General features: G+C 37.1%; 1 protein-coding gene across 1 annotated transcript in view; it reads left to right on the forward strand.

Moving 5' to 3' along the window:
* The window catches only part of LOC122814881, a 1,525,389-nt gene that overhangs the window by 291,803 nt on the left and 1,210,898 nt on the right, over positions 1–22,688 (forward strand). Inside the window, exon 7 of the mRNA XM_044087155.1 lies at positions 12,514–12,687. Within this exon, the coding sequence (XP_043943090.1) occupies positions 12,514–12,687 (174 nt within the window). The remainder of the gene's footprint in view (positions 1–12,513; positions 12,688–22,688) is intronic.

Below are 22,688 nucleotides of genomic sequence, written 5' to 3' on the forward strand. Positions count from 1 at the left end.
GGTTTCTAACAGTACTGGCTTTCCCAAAATGTAACAGGTTTCTAGTCCATATAGGTAACAAATCCAAATATGTAATACAGAACCAAGATAACATAGCATTTTGCCAATAAATAAATAATGGAAAAAACGGAGGCTGTCCCTACTTAAGGAAAATGGTTTACATCATGTCTGTCATATTTAAGTCATTCATTGTAGATCACTGATCACACTTCATCTGTTCTGTTGTAACATAAACATTCCCACTTGAACTATCTGCATCATTTAGTATAAAATCATAATTCTAATCACTGCTATACTACATTGGAATAAATTTACTTTTACTAACATATGAGATATTTCTTGCATATTTGTTGCAATATTACTTTATATTGTATTGAATCTGTACTGATATTGCAAGTAATAGTTTATGTATTTTATGTTCTGTACATACATCAGTTTCACTGTTTGAATGTGCCATCTGCAGACAGGCCAGGACCAGACTACCCAACTGGTCAGCAAATAGATAAATGAATTTGACTTCTTAATGTTAAGGGGTCAGTCAGTTGTAAAAGGGAGAATAGTTTTCTCTGTCTCACTTTCAGCCCAAGTTCAAATAGTGAGCTACCAGAGGGTCATTAGGTGAGCATCTCTTCCCAGTTTGAAGAGAAATGATGACTTGTTCAAGTTTGGTGAAGTCTGTGGCTGTCTCTAACCTAGGCAAAACAGTGAGGCATCAGCAGGTAACCCATAGTAGAGATAGTAGAGAGCTGGTGTAGCAAAGTCAATGCCAGTGAACCTCACCAGCATCAGTAGAGGTCACACTAGTCACAGAAAAACAGCATCTCTACCATCAGGTTGACACAGTATTATAATAAGCTTATCTCTGTTCTATGGAAGAATTTAGCCTGTTTCAATTTTAGCATTGTGGCACTTTAAGAAGTGTAAACTTTTAAAAGGAATGCACCAACATTAAACAAATTAATCATGGATACAACCAAGGGACATGTTTCACCAGAACAATGGTGTATGTCAGGAAATATGGTTATCCCATCTAGCAGCAGAAGGGAAACTAGTCAGTGTTTTCTTATATGTTTATATTTACAGAATTAAACTTGTTTTACATTTATTTTTCAGAAATGTGCAATTTTACAGATGTGAACAACATCATTATAAATCAGAGCTTTTTAAATACCACTGCCAATTGGACTGTTGTGTGCAGTTTTGGGTATGAACCCCTTGTGACATATATTTATTGCAAAAGAAATGAAAATGGCAGTGCAGAATGGAGCAATAAGAATGCATGTGGTGGTGAGTTTTTGTTTCCTTCATTAATTAAAGAAAGTCATATCTACACTCATTCTAAACAAGCTGTATGTAGTACTGGGATGTCAGATATGTTTGGTAACACTGGTGGTATTGCACTGGTAATTTACTCTGACAAAGTTCATGATTGTCTGTCCTCACAATGCAGGACGCTATAAGTTATATGACATGTGCCTTCCTAATGGATATTCTACTGTAAAATAATAATTTAAAAATAATAAAAATAAATGATTATAAAGGAAAACATTTCTTGGAAGAGTAAGGAGTCATATTCTCCAGATTATTGCACAATAAATAAGTTTTTTTCTAAGAGCAGTGTATATTTCTAAGTCCTATTCTCAGTTGCTGATTCTAGATGATGCATTAATATAATCTTCCCTTATAGATAAATAATAACTATATTTCTACTGAAAACATCTGAGATTCTGCAATATGGCAGATCTCTGCCCACAATGAAGTGTTCTCATTGATTCAACAAATGGCTTTAAATAACTAAGATGAAATTAAACATAACCCCCTGAGATGATCAGGCTTTATACCTGAAAACATCAAGAGGTTTCACTTCTTCTAATCCTGAATTTACTTGCTCCTCATATAATATTTTATTTACTTTCAAAAATCAATAAATGCTGAAGTTCTTAATATACCTAGTGGCAATTTATTGGAATTTATTGGAAAGCATAGGAACCTGCTGATGATACAATGTTCTCAATTTTTGTTATTTTTTCTATAAAAAATTGCCAAGCATTCTTTTAAATACTGTTGTAAATATGATACAAATGTTTATCTATACTGGTTCTGCTACAAGAATAAATACTAAACATAAATGAATCCTAAATATTAGTTCTGTGCCTTAAAAAGTTGATCAGCACTAATCTACAAACCATAGCCTACAGGACCGAATTTCTAATAACAATGTGGTCAAAATTAAAATCTTTATAACTTTCCTCTAACCTCCACCAAAATATATTTTCAAACACTTAGTACAGTGCAGTACAGTAAAGCAGAAAAGTAAAATATTAATATTTTACAAAATCAAAGAACAATATGAATATGCTGGGAAAGTTTTTCTGTCTATAACACTCATAACCTGAGTTTGATTGACAAGGCAAGTCCCAGACTATCTTTGGAGGAAAATGGAATTTTACAGTTGTCACCTGTGTACCAGCTATTGTTGAGAAATTCAGAGTTAGTTCCTACCTGGTTGATGGGCTTAACAAAGCTGAAGACCTCACTTCTAGTCACAGAATGTGATCTGATTATCAGCATATTGTGTTCATTAACTTTACTGACACCACTAAATGCCTCATACAGAGGTTGGAGGATGTAAAGAGAAGCCCTGGGGTAAAAGCCACCCTTCCCTCAAGATGGTACCATACCTTGCTATCCTTGTCTTTCCTTGGTGGAAGATCTTGGTCTATTATAATTGTTAGCCATGATGTATTATCAAGAATGGCATTTCAAAGCAGCACAGATACATTAAAGGACATATTGCATGTAAGTGTGATGTGATTTATCAGAGCAGCAGTACACTTCAGGTATCCTATGGTGAATGGAATTCAGTTTAAACCCACCCTCCAAAGAAAGGCTGACCTAACTTTTGTAGAACATAACTGTCTAATGGTTGTCTTTATAAAGAGAACATTCATTAATCTTTTATTAGTTGCTTTTTTCTCAGATAAAAATTAAAAACTGGATTTCTTTAGAGGGGTTGAGTGGTTCTTAACATTTTAAATACATTGTCCAAAAATATATGACTATTAGACATTCATGCACTTTTCCAAAAAAATGTTTAAACATTTGATGGCACACTACTTTATCAATCTCAGTTTGAGTATACCTTTAACTCATTGACACCAACAGTTCTGATCCTGCTCTTATTAACTATGTGAGCAGTTCTCATTATCTGGGCTTCCTTGTCCCATTCAGGCCAATAGCATGTCAAAGGCAGATCAAGAATAGTACTTTTGTGGACCATAAATCCATCATAATACTGAGTTTGAAAAAATTATTTCAGCTACGCAGGAAATGCAACAATATCCAACAAAAAAGTAAAAAAATAATAAATGATCAAACTTGTCCAAGAAAAGAAAAAAGTCCTGATACCACAAAATAAAATGAATAGTCCACTTTATTGTTTTAACCACAGGAGCAACCAGAATAAGCGCTTTCGTCTTTGCCACAAGACTTCATCAGATACCCCTTCCACATGTTACAAACCTTTTATATTCACCTAATTAACCACCAATTATAATTTAAAAAGACAATGCAAAATACACTTTCATCCTATATAAAACTATAAGCCAAAACCCATTCAAGCTGTTATATTGTTGCTTCAAAAAAATGAAGCAATTACATAATGTTATTCAAATATTAAACATAAATGTTATAAAAATTATACCATAAACTGCAAAAAAATTGTAATAAAATAAAATATTTAAATAAAATAAAATATTTAATGAAGTGGACGAATTTAAATATTTTATTCATGGTATTCTAGCTGTTAAGGCTACATATAAGTTTTTGCTACCTGGCAATTTAAACTAAAGATGCCTTCTGAATTAATACTGGTTTGACAGAAATATACTCATTCAATACAGGGGGTATGTTCGATTTTAACCTGAGTTGCCATTTCAGTTCTTTGTTCAACAGCATGTTTTTTATATCACCACCCCCTGAATTGTTTTTAACTATATCTATGATGCCAAATTTATATCCACTAAAAGACCTACAATTGATGGAATGTTTGTATAAAACACTAGTCTCCTTCTTAGTTTTTACATCATAGCCATGTTCGTATATCCTGTCTTTGAATGCCCTCAACATTTTACCCATGTAAAACGCGGGGCATCCATTGCACCTAGCCAAATACACTAGCATCTTTGTATTACAATTACCTTTGCAAAATCTGACCCAGCTGCCAAGCCCATTTTGCAGCTGTATATTATTCTCCTTCAGGATGTTGGAACATTGTTTACAACTACCACAAGGGACTGTTGCTTTTTCAGCATACTTGTTTTGAGATAATGGTAACTCGAATGTTTCTTTAAAATTAATACCTGTCCTAAAAGAAAAAAAAGGTGTTTTACCAACCATTTCAAATAGTTCTTTATTCGCCTTCAACATACTCCAATTAGCTTGTATTATCTGCATAAAAGGTCCAGAAAAACCATTGTATTCTATGACACATGCTCTTTGTTCTTATTTGCAGTAACTGTCTTTGTATTGTGAATACAATGTTTATTATCTTTGCTGATATTTGCTCCAACTACCAATGGCTTCCCTAGAAGTGGTCTGTATTTGTTACCACAGCCCCTGTAGACTTCATCCAGTACCACCTTAATAAATGTATCTGGATATACCCTCTCAACAAACATACATTTTAATTTCCTAAACTCATATTCAAGATCGTCGTGATCCGACATCATACGGGCAACGCGCACTGCTTGCCCTTTAATTAAACTCCTTTTCATAAACATGAGATGATTACTAGAAAAATATAAATAACTATTACACCAAGTTGTTTTTCTGTATATTTTGGACTTAAAACCATCTTTGGTTTGTAATATGGTGGTATCCAAATAATTAATAACTGCCTTGTCCCATGTATAAGTGAATCTAAGGAAGGGGGTGCTTTCATTAATGTATTCTATGAAGGTTTTCACATTGTCTTCTTCTCCTTCCCATAATATAAATATATCATCCAAAAATCTTACATATAGACGAATATTTTTCATATAGGTACTGTTGAATACAAACCTATTCTCCCATTCCAGCATGACTAAATTTGCATATACTGGTGCGCACGCTGCCCCCATTGCTACACCACTTATCTGCTGAAAATATTCACCCTGAAAATTAATATAGTTATTGTCAAGTACTACCTCCATTAATTCCAAAATAAGTTGAATTTTGTCATAGGGCAAGGTGGAAATGCAACAATGTTTTTTTCTTGTTCACTTAAAAAGATTTTCTCACAAGTAATTTTTCTTTTTACTCTCCTCGCTAGCCAATTGCTGTCCAACCTACTGATAAACAGGAATGTGACACCTAATTAATTGACTGCTAGTAGATGTTAAATAATTAATACTGAGAGGGTAATTCAAAACAGGGGGAAGTGGTGATACATCTGTGAGTCCAGTTTTCTCTTATCAGACAAAGACTCCAAGCAACTACTCCTAACGTTAAACACCACACATTAAATGTCACAAAGGCTGAACTTTTTAAAGTCATATTAATTTTGAATGACCTATTAATTTGTTTGAACATTATTTAGTTTTAAGTTGCCTGTGAATCTGTTTGCGCATATGTAATTTTTTTTCTAACTTTTTCAGGTTCTGACAGGAAATTGAATGCCTGCATATGGCAGTGTTTATTTGTCGTTTCCTTATTTTATGAATGTGTGTATGAGTTCTATGTCACAGTTTCATAGATCCCCATCCATATCGAACACCTTAGTGCTATTAGAGGTTGCCAAACAAACAACACCACTGTAATTAACCATTTCAATCACAAGGTAGTACCCAAATGTGGTACATTAAATTTGAGGCCATCATTTATGTACTGACCCTGTTAACAAAAACACATGGATATCTCCACTATATTTTGGTACTACTCCTTTTCAAAATGTATGGCCTCTTTCAAGAATACATTATAATTATTTCAAATTCCTTATGAGAATAATGGATAAGTTCCACTACCTGGAAGAAATTGCTGTACCGCTATAAAAAGTCTGGTTTGTTGGATCATAGGAAGTTACTAGTCTATTGGCCCTGAGGCCCTTACAAGCCTAGCCAAGAATTTAGCTCATGTTCCAAGAAGTCAGCACCATATGACACTGCCTAGCAAGGACATGGGTGGAATCCCAGGGGTGTATTTACAGTTCCCCATCCAGTTATCCAGGTTGCACTTAAAAAGGGTTAATGAGGTAATTTGCTTTACGTGGGGATGGAGTCTAGTCCACAAAAGGGTAGTCTCTGGGACACAAATCTGTCCTGCCAACAAGTCCTATTGATCTCAAAGACCAGGTTGAGGTTGCGTGTGCAGGTTACTTGAGTGGAGCTTGACTTGCGGATATGCAACAGTCCCATCAGGGCAGGGTCTGAAGTTGCTTTGTATGCCAGACAGGGTTCACCTCTGAGGAGTCTGTAGGAGACTGAGTAGAGGGACAGGGCTTTTAGCCTATCTGTGTAAGGTAGTTGTTTGAGGCCCTGGATTCTCCAGGTGAGGAACCTCTGTGGTCTCTCCAGCTGCTGCATGTGCTTTTTGAGGTATATGCTGACAGGGGCAATGTACTCAATAATGGGTCTCATAAGGGAAGAATACAGGGATGTTATGACCACCTTCTCCCTGGATGAGATACTCTTATTAATGAGATGGGCCATATAGAAAGCTTTCTGTACACTGGTGGCAATATTGTGGTCAAAAGTCAGTTTGATATCAACCTGGGTGCCCAAGTCCCACACGACTGATTACATGCTTAGGACTTTATTATCAATGTAATAATTTGTGGGGATGTTGCTCTCCCTGAAAGGGATGATGATGCATTTTTGGCATTCGGTTTGAGGTCATTTGTTTGGGTGAGACTCTCTTGGAGGATGTCCACATCATTAGGGGAATTGATGATAGCACCCAGCTTGCAGTGATCTGCAAACTTGATCAGCCACATCCCACTAGATTTGGCCTGCACCTCCAAGAAGTATATCCCAAACAGCAGAGTCCCCAAGACCAATCCCTGGAGTACACTGCTTATTACGGGTCTACTACTTGAGGTGGCTTCCCCTATTTTGAATTCAGTCTAATGATATTTTCAAGTAATTATTATTCACATTATAGCCAAGAATCATTACATTAGTACATTTAAGGGAAACCTTGTCCACCTTACTCCTTCTCAATTGCAGTGTACTACTCACAGATAGAATGGGTCAAAATCTGTTTTGTTTGTTGGTAACGTTGTTTCATACTGAATCATTCGGTTTACGTTTGTAAATTTTTCTCATTTAACAAAAAAAGAGTTTTATGGTCTGATGCTCTTGTACCAAAGTAATGTCATCAATTTCCAGTTTAGAAATACTGAGGGCTTTTTCTCTAGTGGCATCTATCTTGAAAAACTAGGGAGGACACTTGTGGCAATCCATTACATATTAACAAATGTACACTTCCTAAAACTGTGGATTCAAACATTAGTGCATTTTTTTTCATTCCAATCAAAATATCCAAAGCATGTACTTGTACTGTAGCATCTATATTAGTGAGGACAGAGGAATATATTGTGTTATTAATGTAAACTAAAATTTCTTTTAGTTTCACCAAGGTGTCAGAGCAGATAAAAAAATGTTGTCAATGAAGTTGCAGTAATATATTTTATATATATATATATATATATATATATATATATATATATATATATGTATATATGGGTCTACTTTTCTTTGTCAAAATTTCATTATCTCAAAAAAAGAAAAGTAGGTGCCCACTTACATGAAAGTGCACTTTTGCGAATACCAGTTCAATGAACTGGTAACAAAACAAAAAAGAAAACACAATAATGTGGGGGGCTGTGCCGCCCACACCCCAGCTACTTAAATATATTAAGTCTGAGATCGCACTACAGTGGGGAAATCGGTATATTCCCTTTTCCCCACTGTAGTGTGCTTTGGTACTGCAGTGTTTCCTGTTTTGTGTTTTTACTGGTTCGTTGAATCGGTATTCACGAAAGTGCACTTTTGTTCAAGTGCACTTTCACGTAAGTTCTTTTTTGAAATAATGAAATTTCGACAAATAAAAGTAGACTCATATATATATATATATATATATATATATATATAGTATATTAAGCAAACTGCATACTGAACATTTAAAGCATAACACCTTTCAAATCTACTAAATACTATATTTGCAAAACCTGGAACTAAGGCTACTCTCATGGCTATACCTTTTTAAATTATCATAATAGTTCTTGTCACAAATGAAAATATTGTTGCTTAAAATTCATTCTTACAAATACAAAACCACATATATGTCACTACCAACTATTTTTATAGCAAATAATAAAAGAGCATGTCAGTACCTAAATTATAACATTAAAATGTCATTACTTTCAATAATTGCAAAAACAGCCTTCACATAGCCTCATTTCTTTTAGTTTTTAACAAATGTGCCACGAGTTGCCAAAATGAACTAGAATACTGTGATATTTTGTTTCACATAAATTGCCAGTATTGTAGTTTCAGAACTGCACACAGACACAACTGACTGAAACAAAGGATCTATGGTACTTTTGTGATGCAATTTTACTTTCATGCAACAGTGACCCCTGGTATGAATGACAGTGTCAGTATAAAAGATGTACGTCACCTGAGAGCAATAAAAGAGCAATGTGCCTTTTAATTTTACAAACTTTTTTTGTTTGAGGAAGTGTATTAGTCTGTGGTTTACTTTATATGTAGGTAATCCTTTTAAATTTGTAAGTAGTACTCCACTCATTAGCGGACCAGAGTTCCGCTGTGGCGACCCCTAATCAGGAAAAGCCGAAAGACACAAACAAACAAACTCCATTGTTCTGACAGAGTCTCTTCCAGGTTTTATAAAATTAAAGTACAGAATAGAAGATTAGTGAGCATTTATCCTGCGGATCTTTAGATTGGTGACTTTAATTGGCTATTGATCCAGCTGGTTGTGTTGGACGTAAAAATGAATTTTAACAAACATTAAGCAAAGCTATATCCTAAAAATTTCTAACTAAGCTTTCTACCAAATGCTAATACCAAAAAGATTCTTTAGTGGCACAAATTATATATTTCCAAATATGAATGGATATTTCCAGATATGGATAATTCCCTTTACATAGATACCATGCTTATCTCTCTCTCTCTTTCCAGTTTTCATGCCATGTGGTGCATTGGGCAGCATTCATTGTTTATGTAGTGGTTATGGGATTTATGGGCTCAGGTTGCTAGCCCAAGGCCCAACCCTCTACACTACACATTTTACTTAAGGCCAATTAAGAGTGTCCAGTCCATCTACTGCATGTCTTTGGAAAGTGGGAGGAAACTGGAGAACCCAGAGGAAACCCGTGCAAATGCAGGGATGACATATAGACTCTGCACAAAAGGCACCCCAGACAAGAATTTAACTGGAGAACCTCTTACTGTGAGATAACAACACTAATCGCTGCATTGCCTGCGTACCATATTTATGAATGCAAAAAAGTATTTGACACAATTGATCACAAGCAACTACCTGTACACATTTTAATATAGGCTTCTCCTCCAACTCACTTGCTTGGTTTGTCACTTATTTTACATGTTTCTCTTGATTTTTATTGTTGGCTCTGATTAATTGACTGCATCTCTGTTAATGTAATGATTTCTGCAGGCCTCTATATTTTGTCCCATTTAGTTAATTTTTAATAAATGATTGCACTACTTACCTTTCCAGTCTATAACTCATCTATGTAGATGACCTATTAATTTTAAGAATTTCATCCACTTGTAATGGTGCACCTCTTCACTTGTTCTGTATTAAATGTATGCGACCCACACTTGTGAATCGAACAATTATTAAAAAAAATGTTTGAATTTCAAATAAAAACATTAATTGTCAAACCTCTCAGCAATGCCATTACACCATTTTTGCATGTTATATTCATCTTCCTGCACCTCAGGGAAAAATTTTCTCCCCTAAGCTCTTATACTGTTCTACTAACTTCAACACGAGATTTACACTGATATAAAAATCCAGAATCTGACCTGGGATTTGGTTCAAGAAGCAAAGTTGCTTATTAATAATTGTCAAAAGTTAAAACCCAATTAAAAAAAAAACTTAATGACTACTCAGAAACTCATCTTAGCCTCAACCTTCCAATTGTCAGATCCTCCACTTACTTTCATTATATCAAGTGAAGTTCAGAGGTGCTTGAGCATCCTTAATGGTAGCACTTATGCTTTCAATAAACATGCACAACGTACCAGAAATAACATTCTTTATTAATTACAGAGACTTAAATCTACTACAACTAGATTCTACAAAATATACCATTAAAAATATTATTTCTAAACATGAGTATGTTTTCCCCTCTTAATATTGCAAACCACCATTGCATCTCAGTTTTAAAAAAGCAGGAAGTATCTAAATAACCCTCATAGATTTATTAAATTTGCTTTTTTCAGAACACACCATACCATTTTCTCACTAGCACCCTAGCTACACAGAACATGTTAGTTTCTTTTTCTCATCTATATAAGATAACACATTTTGCATCCCCTTTTTGTTAAACTTTCTTTTGCCACCCATCAGAATATTCCAGATATACATCATAGTAGAATAAAGCCATGACTGTGCACAGAAAAGTTGAGACTGACAGATTAACCAGGTGCTAGATGATCCAATGGGAGGGCAGAAGAGGGGTGAGAGGGCAGTACTGGCTCCACCACCCTGAAGGAGGGATAACAGTACATTCAGGTGCAAAAATTATACCTGCCAGAGCTAGGGTATCCCAGGAAGTGCAGCATGAGGTCCAAGAATAAGCATTTACTATGTAGTACATGCACTTAGAGACAGGCGTTGGTCATATGCAGAAGATGATATGCCAAAAGCCACCCACATTTTGGGACTTCTTTTTACTCATGGTGATGTAACGATTGATATGCAGAATGGAAAGCCATGATGATTATTTGGCTGATCAGTTTTTTTCTGTGACCATTTTTAAGCATGTAGAATAAATGGTTTACTTGGGTCATGGAAGGGATGATTGCAGGCAATTTAGAAAAAGTGAAGAAGACATTTATCACTATATGCTTAGACCTGATTCACATGACTATAAAATATTACTACAAATTGTTTCCATAACTGTAAGATCATTCTCCAAATTTGTATGTGTTGTTTGGACATTTCTCTCAAAAACATTGAAAATCAACTTTAAGTGTGACTTTCTTCCATTTTTCTGCTTGCTTACTAAAATAAATAAATAGATTCAGCAAATGTTAACCAACCATGAAAAGTCTTAACAGAGATAGTAGACAGATTACAAAGAGACCAAATCCAGCCACTGCATTATTTTAGGGACCAATAATTATATGCATATTGACAAAATCATGTATGTTTTATACACACTTTTAATATATGCACTTATACTAATATTAATATGTTTTACAGATTCCTGTTCTATGCACATTGATAAAATAAAGGTTGCATATGCAAACACAGAGGCATAGATGTTTGAGAGTGATTGCAAAGTATAACAGTGTTCATAATTGCTAGACTGTGTAATGAGGTTCATGGAGTTAAACATTATGACAGTTTTGATGCAAGCAGTTGAAATGAGATACTTTATACAATTATATAAATCATTTACTCTGAGTGAGGTTATTAATAATCTGTTTTAGAATTGCAGTAAAGAACATTGTATTTGTATCAACTGAGTACTAAAGTTTATATATTTTAAGTGATTGCAGGTGACTTAAAGCAGGTGTATGTGGCTTTTTCTTATAGATGCTCCAGTAATTATGGGCTGATTTTTTTTTTATATTAGTGGCAGTTTCTAATGTTTGACAGTGCATCAGAATAGTCTGTGCTCTAGAAAGGACAATGCATTAAATGGCACTACATTTGTTCCTCCCCCTTTCTTAAGACCGTGCTCTAATCAGCCTCATGATATTTGCACTTTCTCACACACAAGCACTTTGGTGTGATATCTTCATATTCTGGCACTGTTTCATCTGAAACTCCAAACTTAATTTAAGGCTTTGGCTTGTGAATGGTGTTAAAGTCTAAATATTGTACTATAATTATTTTTAAATGGTTTACAGTATCAGGCATCTTCTCCATCTCTTTCTTTCTATTAAGTCCGGCACAATTTTTTTTAATCTTGCAAATACATTTAACAATAATTATTAAATTGTAATCATTAAATAATGTTCTTTCTATAGCATGCATGACTGCACACCTAACAACTCTGGGTAAAAGACTGAAATATATATTGCAAATTTTTAAGGTTGCATTATTTATGATGCATTTACAGCGGACACGTCTGGAAAGTCCACAGACCAGACCATTAATTTCAGTTACTTACTGTATGTTAAATAACAATAAAATGGGTCGAGTTAGGAAACGTTTTGTTATTCTGTGTAATATATGATAAGAAAATGGTCAATATGTCCTTATGCATTTTATGTTTTCTGACTAAATTGCTACTTTTCTTCTTTTTCATAGAAATGTGCAATTTTACAAAAATAAAGAACATCAATACAAGTGAAGCTTTCTTAAATACTACCACTAATTGGACTGTTGTGTGTAATTCAGGGTATGAACCCCTTCTGACTCATATTAATTGTAAAAGAAATGCAAATGGCACAGCAGAATGGAACACTACCGATGCATGTGGTGGTAAGCTTTTTCTTCCTTTCTTTGACTGATTTAAGGTGCCTACATTCAGTTTACATTTGCTATACAGCTTATGGATTTCATATAATTTTGGTCTCAGTGGCATACAATGTACCTAGGTTTGAATTTCAGTGTCCAAAATTACTGGTTTTCTCTCTGCTAGAGATTATTATCTTTGTAATATTCATTTGTTTAATTGGGGTTCAGTATAACAGGCCTGAATGAAATGAGCACAGCTGGAAAGATTGTTTATCAGCATGTCCATTACACTGCAAATAAGACATGCCCTATAGTTGCTTTCTGTGTGATATTTTCTATACCACCTTCCCTACTTTTACTTATATATGGTATTGCAACGTAACATAATGATCGTTTATTACAGAGAGTTTCAACAAAGCTTCTATGAAAGAAAATCTCAGATTCTACATCATAGCTGCCCACCCAATAAAAAAAATATTTTTCTTCACTATGAAAATGGCTTTGAATGAGTAAGATGGATACAGAATAATGCAGCCAGTGTGATAATTTTCAGTAGCTTTATGAATTCAGTTAGGTCATGGTTAGGCTTTGGACCTGAACTCAGCAAGATGTTTCATTTCTATTTAGACTGAATTGTTTTCATATTCTATATATACATTTTCATTTATTTAATGAAACTGTTAAATGCAGAAATGTAATATTTCCTCTTTTTGTTTATTCTAAATTCTAGAAAGATGCTAATTGATAAACATTTGACATTCTGTTGACTGTTTATTTTCTTTGCAAAAGGTGAACAAGTTTTTTCCAGTTTTAAATGGATAGATTGTGAACTTACTCTTGCCTAGATAATGACCCTGTTTTATGGCCAGGAGCTGATGGGGTAATGGGGGCACCAGCAGAGGGTACATGCATGGCTGCACATTCTCATGACCTGCATTGATATCACTGGATGCCATATGTGAGGGTTGAGGTTAAGCTGAAGCTTAACGACTGACCAGTTCTCCACCACATGGAATGAATGGCCCAGACTGGTGAAGAAAGATCCGATAGACTGCTGGCACTGGACAGAAAAAGACAATGTCACCAATAAAAAAAGAGAAAAATAAAAAGTGAAACATTTGAAAGTATGTTCTTAGATCTCAGTCACATGTACTTAAAATGACTTCCAGTCCAGAAAAGAAGGAACATTCTCTAAACTTGAATCTGCATATTGAAAATGTATCATAAATTAATTAAAAAACAAAAGTGAGGCTGTTTCAAATTCTGTCCATATTTGGTAAATAACTATATTCAGTGTGAATGCTATGCAATGAAATCATGCTAGTTTTGCTCTACCTACTCTGTAAAGCCCATACTCATATCAATCAAGTTACATTTGCAATGATAAACTATGACATGTCCATTTCAGCATCAAAATCAACATCAGTGTTATACTCTGATATTTTTCCATTCAAAGTCCATGCTTATTTCTCAAGCATGTAAATAATGTCGGATTATATCTCATGTAGGAGGGCCAGTTCGAAGGAGATTGGAGACTATAAAGTGGTGATCCAAGAAAGTGTAATTAGGCAGCATAGGATGGTAGTTTGTAGGATGACGCTGGTGATCAAGAAGAGGAGGAGGAGTGTGAGGGCAGCACCAGGGATCAACTGGTGGAAATTGAAAAAGGGTAATTGTGAAGTGGAGTTCAGGGATGAGTTAAGACAGGCACTGAGTGGCAGTGAAGAGTTACCAAATAGCTGGGTAACTACAGCAGAGCTAGTAAGGGAGATAGCTAGAAAGGTGCTTGGTATCATATCTGGACAGAGGAAGGATGACAAGGAGACATGGTGGTGGAATGAAGAAGTACAGGAGAGTATACAGACAAAGAGGTTGGCAAAGAAGAAGTGGGATTGTCAGAGAGATGAAGAAAATAGACAGAAGTTTAAGGAGATGAGGTGCATGGCAAAGAGAGAGGTGGCAAAGGCTAAGAATAAGGCATATGAAGAGTTGTATGAAAGGTTGGACACTAAGGAGGGAGAAAAGGACCTGTACCGATTGGCTAGACAGAGGGACCGAGCTAGGAAAGATGTGCAGCAGGTAAAGGTGATAAAGGATAATGAGGGAAACATACTCACAAACGAAGAGAGTGTGTTGAGGAGATGGAAAGAGTACTTTGAGGGGTTGATGAATGAAGAGAATGAGAGGGAGAGAAGGTTGGATGATGTAGGGATAGTGAATCATGAAGTACAATGGATTAGCAAGGAGGAAGTAAGTATAGCTATGAAGAGAATGAAGAATGGAAAGGCTGATGGTCCAGATGACATACCTGTGGAAGCATGGAGGTGTTTAGGTGAAATAGCAGCAAAGTTTTTAACCAGATTGTTTAATTAAATCTTGGAAAGTGAGAGGATGCCTGAGGAATGGAGAAAAAGTGTTTTGGTACCGATTTTTAAGAATAAGGGTGATGTGCAGAGCTGTAGTAACTACAGAGGGATTAAATTGATCAGTCACAGCATGAAGTTATGGGAAAGAGTAGTGGAAGCTAGGTTAAGAAGAGACGTGATGATTAGTGATCAGCAGTATGGTTTCATGTCGGGAAAGAGCACTACAGATGCGAAGTTTGCTCTGAGAGTGTTGATGGAGAAGTACAGAGAATGTCAGAAGGAGTTGCATTGTGTTTTTGTAGACTTAGAGAAAGCATATGACAGGGTGTCTAGAGAGGAGTTGTGGTATTGTATGAGGAAGTCAGGAGTGTCAGAGAAGTATGTAAGAGTGGTACAGGATATGTACAAGGATAGTGTGACAGCGGTGAGGTCTGCTGTGGGAGTGACGGATACATTTAAGGTGGAGGTGGGGTTACATCAAGGATCAGCTCTGAGCCCTTTCTTATTTGCAATGGTGATGGACAGGTTGACAGACGAGATCAGACAAGAGTCTCCGTGGACTATGATGTTTGCAGATGACATTGTGATCTGTAGTGAGAGTAGGGAACAGGTGGAGGAGACCCTGGAGAGATGGAGATATGCTCTAGAGGAATGAAGGTCAGCAGGACTAAGACAGAATATATGTGTGTGAATTAGAGGGAGGATAGAGGAATGGTGAGGATGCAAGGAGTAGAGGTGGCGAAGGTGGACGAGTTTAAATACTTGGGGTCAATAGTGTGGAAGAGAGGTGAAGAAGAGAGTACAGGCAGGATGAAGTGGGTGGAAAAGAGTGTCAGGAGTGATTTGTGACAGACGAATACCTGTAAGAGTGAAAGGGAAGGTCTACAAGAGGGTAGTGAGACCAGCTATGTTATATGGGTTGGAGACAGTGGCATTGACAAAAAGGCAGGAGTTTGAGCTGGATGTGGCAAAGTTAAAGATGTTAAGATTTGCACTGGGTATGACAAGGGTGGACAGGATTAAGAATAAGTATATTAGAGGGTCAGCCCAGGTTGGAAGGTTTGGAGACAAAGCCAGAGAGGCAAGGTTATGTTGGTTTGGACATGTACTGAGGAGGGATGCTGAGTATATTGGGAAAAAAGATGCTAAGGATGAAGCTACCAGGTAACAGGAAAAGAGGAAGGCCTAAGATGAGGTTTATGGATGTGGTGAGAGAGGACATGCAGGTGGTTGATGTGACAGATCAAGATGCAGAGGACAGGAAGAAATGGAAACAGGTGATCTGCTGTGGCGACCCCTAATGGGAACAGCCAAAAGAAGATGATGATGATGATGATGATGAAGAACAAATATTGGAATATGTGAATATGGATTATATTACCAGTCAAATATGCAAAATCTTTTTTGGGGGGAGGGTCCATGTCTAAATTATTCCTGAATATTGTAAATAATTTTAATTGGCAAATATTGTATTATAATCACCAAATACTATTCTTTATAAAGCATGCAAGGTTTTACGCTTCATAACCACTGTGCAAAATATTGAAAAATGTACTGCAAATTTTGAAGACTGGTTTATTACTAATGCGTTTATGGCAGGCAGGTCTGTAAAAGTTCTTCAGATTAGCTCACTTATCTGGTTAATACACATTAAATAAAAATGAAAAAAATGAATAAGTTATGATGTCTTTTGCTATCTCATTTAGTATTTGGGTGGCCAGTGGTCAGACATCATCTATATTTAACTTTAATCATTGAACTGTAAAACATTTTTTTCCTAGAAATGGGCAAATTTAGAAAACTTAAAATGCTAACACAAATGAAATATGTCTGCATGCTACCACCAAATGACCTACTGTGTAAAAGTCAGGGTAGAACCCCTGTAAAATGCATTTATTTTACAAAATGGGCTTGATGAATCATCAATCCCCAATGGACAATTCATTAAATACTGCAGAATTGGAGGACTTGGAACGCCTTATAAAAAGAAGGTAAACTATTGTTGAATAAAGAGTTGCCATTCCCTTTTCCTTCCCTAGCCACATCTCTTAAAAAACAGTGGTTAGTAAGTTGGAAAAATAAAATAAAAATGAAAATAAATATAACAGAAGTAATACAAATAACTGGATTTGCAGCAATAATTACAAGGCCCTTTCCTTTCCTTCCCTTTCCTTTAATCCCCTTCCCTTTGTTTCCCTTCCCTTTCCTTTCATTTCCTTCCCTTCCCTTTCCCTTCCTTCTCTTCTCTTCCCTTTCCTTCCCTTTCCTTTCCTATGCTTCCTTTCCCTTTCCTTCCCTTCTATTCCCTTTCCTTTCCTTCCATTCCCTTTTCATTCCATTCCTTTCCTTCCCTTTTATTTCATTTCTTTCTCTTTCCTTCCTTTCCATTCCCTTTCCTTTTCTTCCCTTACCTTTCCTTTCCTTCCCTGTCTTTCCCTTTCCTTTTCTTCCCTTTCCTTCCCTTTCCTTTCCTCCTTACTTAATCATAGCTTTTAAAAAAGCAATGCTTTGTGAGTGTGGGAAAAATATCAGTCAAGTAACTGCAGCAACTCCAAGGACTTAAGTGTGTGTGTGTGTGTGTGTGTGTGTGTGTGTGTGTGTGTGCGTGTGTGTGCGTGTGTGTGCGTGTGTGTGTGTGTGTGTGTGTGTGTGTGTGTGTGTGTGTGTGTGTGTGTGTGTGTGTGTGTGTATTCTTTCATTTGTGCTTGTCATTTAATGGATGGTTAGGACTGCACCCCACAGCCATAAGCTAAGCTACATGGTGGCTGTTATTTATGTAATAGATAATTCATTTGATCACCACCAGAAACCTGAGCATTATCCTCAAAGTGACTATGAATATGTGTATGTGTATGTGTGTGTGTCTGTGAATGCCTGTGTATGCAAATGTGTTTCAGCATATATGAGAGAATATATACATAGGTTCATAGGTAGGTACTAGGCTATCAGCCCTAGGGCCTATATAAGCCTAGCCAGAAAGGTACCCTGGCTTTCGCCACCCAAGAAAATTAGTTTCCTGTGCCCCTGTCAAGCAGAGCCACAGAAGTGATTCCCGGGGTGAATTTCCTATCTCCCATCCAATCATCAATATTTTTCTTGAAGAGTGCTAATGAGGAGCTTTGTTTGACATAGATAGGTAGTTTGTTCCAGAGTATGGGAAGTCTCTGGGACAGGAATCTATCTTTCCAGCATGTTCTGTTTATTGTGGTGACAAGGTTTAAGTCCCTAGACCGTATAGCTCAGAGGGATTGGGATTTCTTTAAGTGAAGCATGTCCAACAGCTCTGGATTTAACATAGCTTTGTATGTTAGGCAGAGATCGCCTCTGAGTAGGGATATGTGATGGGGTAAAGCTGGAGTTTTTTGAGACGGTCTGCGTAGGGCATCTGTTTGAGGCCGGTAATCCTCTTTGTGAGGTATTTCTGCAGCCTTTCCAGTTTTTGTAGATGTCTTGTGAGGTACATACCAAAAGGGGCATTGTACTCTATAATGGGTCTAATGAGTGATGAGTAGAGGGGAACAATGACCTCTTTTTCCTGGATGAGAAACCTTTTGTGATGAGGTGTGCCACATAGAAGGATTTCCTGATTACTGTGGCAATGTGATTATCAAAGGAGAGACTACTGTACACCTGTGTCCCAAGGTCTCTTATCACATTTTCAGTGTTAAGTAGACTACCGACTATGTGGTAGTTCATGGGTACAAAGTTTTTACCAAAACGGATGACAATGCACTTTTTGGCATTGAGCTTGAGGCCATGGCTTTGACATGAGGCATCTGTCTCAGTGAGGCCCTTTTGTAGGATGTCCACATCATTAGGAGTTTAGATTATGGCTCCTAGTTTGCAGTCATCTGCGAACTTCATTAGCCAAAGACCTTCTGTATTAGAATGCACTTCAGACAAGTAGATACCAAACAGGAAAGGACCCAGGACTGAACCATGTGGTACTCCACGTCACTGGTCTGAAGTCAGATTGGGAGTCTGCTACTTTCACATTGTGGGTTCTGTCTGTGAGCCAGTTGGCAACCCATCTTGTGACATAGGGATTTATACCTAGTTTAGTCAGTTTATCTATAATTCCAGAGTGGTGGATGGTGTGGAAAGCCTTGGTGAGATCTAGATAGGCTGTGTGAACCACCTTACCCTCATCTACGACTTTGGTGACCACTTCAAAGAAGTCTATCAGATTTAGGAGACATGATCTGCATTTTACAAACCCAAACTGGGTGGGGTCCAGAGTTTGGAGATTACCAATGTCTTTGTTTATAAGTTCCATGATGATACATTCCATAGCCTTGCAGACCAGGCTCGTCAGGCTAATGTGGCGGTAGTTCCCAGGGTCCATGGTGGCTCCCCCTTTGTGGAGTGGGATGACTGTGCTGTGCGCCATTCAGTGGGTACAAAGCCTGAGGTAAGGCTATGATTGAACATGGTAGTTAGGCGGGGTGCCAGTTTGTTCTGTAGTTTGTATAGAATGCAGCCTGGGATGTTGTCAGGTCCCATGTTCTTGGCTTTGGAGAGTGTGGTTTTTACCTGTGCAGCTGTGATTACAGAAACTTTGCATTTTTACGGTATAGAGATGGGCCCTTTACAGGGTGAGAGGGGGGTAAAGTTAGTACTGAACCTATCTACCAGGATGTTGGCAACATCAGTTGTTTCTGTATATTTAGTGCCATTGTGCTGTAACTCAGAGCAGATCTGAGTGTTGCCATTGAGATTCTTGACATAGCTATAGAATGCTTTGTGGTTGTCTTTAGAATCAGTGGTGATTTTGTTTTCATAACTAGCTTTGGAGGATTTTATGAGGGATCTCAGCTTCTTACTGAGGCTGACCATGGAGTTCCTCCAACCATGAGATTTTACTCTTTTTTGCAACAGTTTCTTTCTTCTGTTATAGAGTTTGTTTATGACATGGGACCACCAGATTGACTTCCTTTTTTTGAAGGATAGCATCTTGGTTCTGTTAGGGATTACACGATCCATGCACTTGTGTAAGTGCTTATAAAGTGCATTTGTGTAGGATTCAGCAGTCGTACCTCTATTGTCCTTCTGCATGGCTGTCATGAAGTTTGCCACTTCTGTCTTAAGAAGCATGAAGTTGGCTTTAGAGAAATTTTTTATGGTGGTTTCCCTAAAGGGGGTGGGGTGGGATGTGGATGTTTAGGGTGATTAGCTTGCGGTCAAATCTGACCAACGAGGAACTGACCTCTGGTGTGGAACATCGGTTGCCCATGTTGGTAATGACTAGGTCTAGGATATTGCTGCCCCTGGTGGGAGTGTGGATAAGTTGATTCAAGGCATTGGAATTTATGAATTCCAGAAAACGTTGAGCAAAAGAGTTCATACATGAGTAGTTTTCCCAGTTAATGGTGGGGTAGTTGAAATCCCCCATTATTAGGGTGTTAGGTTGCACCCTAATATTTTCCAGTGTATCAAGAAATGAGGAGTGAGAATGCTGGGGCATGGTGGGGGATCTGTAACAAGCTACAATTTGGATTGCTGTCTTGCCCAGAGTTAGTTGCACTTGGATAATCTCGGATGCATTATGCTGAGCAATTAGCCTGGAGGTGTGGATATCCTTAATGAATATGGGCATCCTCCACCTTTAGTATTTCAGTCCAGGTGAGGTGGCTGAAAGGTGTGGTATGAATTATAGCCTGGTAATGCTGGGATGCTCTCTGGAGCCTTGAACCAGGTCTCTGTCACTTCACAGATGTCGATTTTCTCCATTTTAAGGAGTGCCTCGAGTGAGCGCATTTTGAGGTTTAGACTTCTAGCATTGAATAACATTACCCTCAGATTTTGCTTACTTGTACCTGTTACGGAGGTGAATTTGTCATTTGAACCTTGCCTAACAAAGGCACTATAGGGGTGGCAAGAGCCTTAGCCAGTATCTGGAATCCCAAGGGTGACAGGCGCAGGCCATCTCTGGCAAAGCATCATAGTCTGTCGATCATATCATGCCAAGCAGATAGATACTGGATCCCCTTAGAATTACATATGCACACACACCTAAATATTTATATATATATATATATATATATATATATATATATATATATATATATATATATATATACATATGTGTGTGTGTGTATGTGTGTGTGTGTGTGTGTGTGTGTGTGTGTGTGTGTGTGTGTGTGTGTGTGTGTGTGTGTGTGCATACTCAAAATTATCTAAACATCACAATAACAAGAGTCAAATTATAGACACAAAAACTATCTAAACACAAATTATGACAAAAAAATTGGACATCCAAAATCCCCCACATCCCCTTCTAATGATACATATACCATCTTCAAGGTTGCGCAATAATGGAGAAAGTGTATATACTGTTCCTGTTGTTTTAGACATACTTATTTTCTTTAGATCATTTTGAGTACACCTTTATATATAAATTATATATAGTGCTTGTGTCTGTACTTCCTCCAACAACAATTGTGTATCCTACAGCAACTTTAAAACATTAGACAGATGAACTATTTTACATGAAAAATATATAAAATTGTATGTACTAATATTGTTATAGGTCTATAAGTATATACTAGACCACCAGGGCCTTTATAAGCCTAGCCATGCCATCTAACCTAGTTGTGTCCATATGCATCACTGATGTTTATTAGGGGTATTTTAGTTAGAAAGTTTCTAGAGGTTATGTGAGGGGGGTATGTTAGTCTGCCTCTGTTTATCAAATAGATGGGGATCAGACCTGGGATGAATTTCCAATTCCCCGTCCATCGCTCGAGGTTACACTTTAATATGGTTAGGAATGGACTCTGCTTCACATGGATGGGGAGTCTGTTCCAGAGTATTATGATCCTTTGAGACACATATCTTTCTCACCAACCTGTCTTATTTATGTCACAAGCAAAGTTTAAGTCCTTGGATCTGATGGATTTGTTGCTTTGTAGATGTGCAAAATGTCTTTCAGAGCTGGATCTGGGGATGCCTTGCATATCCAGAATAGATCACCTCTTAGTACCCTGTACGAGATAGAAAATAGGGCTTTAAGGTGATCCAAATAGGACAATGTGTTTATACCCTGGATTCTTCTGGTAAGGAATCTTTGTGGGCATACCAACTGTTGTATGTATCTCATAAGGTACATGCCAAAGGGGCATTATAAAGCCAAAGGCGCCAGAAGCTGTTGAAGACTGGGGGGCAGAGGGTAAGAGGGGCACTTAGTGATCTAAAAACAGCAATTTTTTATAACTATTTGCTACCACAACATAGATTCACTTGGAGGACTTTTTAAGCTTAGCCAATTCCCTTTTGGTGCTTGATTCTTGAATTAACATTTTCTGATTGGTCTTACCTATCCCATGGCTGATAATTGTATATTAGCCCTAGTGAGAATAAATGTGATCATACCATAGATAATTTGAGGGGACCCATATAAGGGATGCAGCATTTAGGAACTGCCTCTATCCATTAGTGGCATGAGGAGCAATCCTGGAGTACATTTTCTATAGCCCATCCTTAAATCCAAGTTGCATTTTTGGATTTATTTTTTTTACATTTTATAGCACAATGCACAAACACTAACATATGTGCCAAATGAAGCAATACTGTCTCACAATGAAAATAGACTTGGCATTAAAACTTCTCTGCCCTTCAAATTCACATTGAAACGGCATTAAAACCCACACCACATCCAAA

This window comes from Protopterus annectens, chromosome 1.part1 (genome assembly GCF_019279795.1).
Source record: "Protopterus annectens isolate FY-2018-M chromosome 1.part1, PAN1.0, whole genome shotgun sequence".
Classification (NCBI taxonomy): domain Eukaryota; kingdom Metazoa; phylum Chordata; order Ceratodontiformes; family Protopteridae; genus Protopterus; species Protopterus annectens.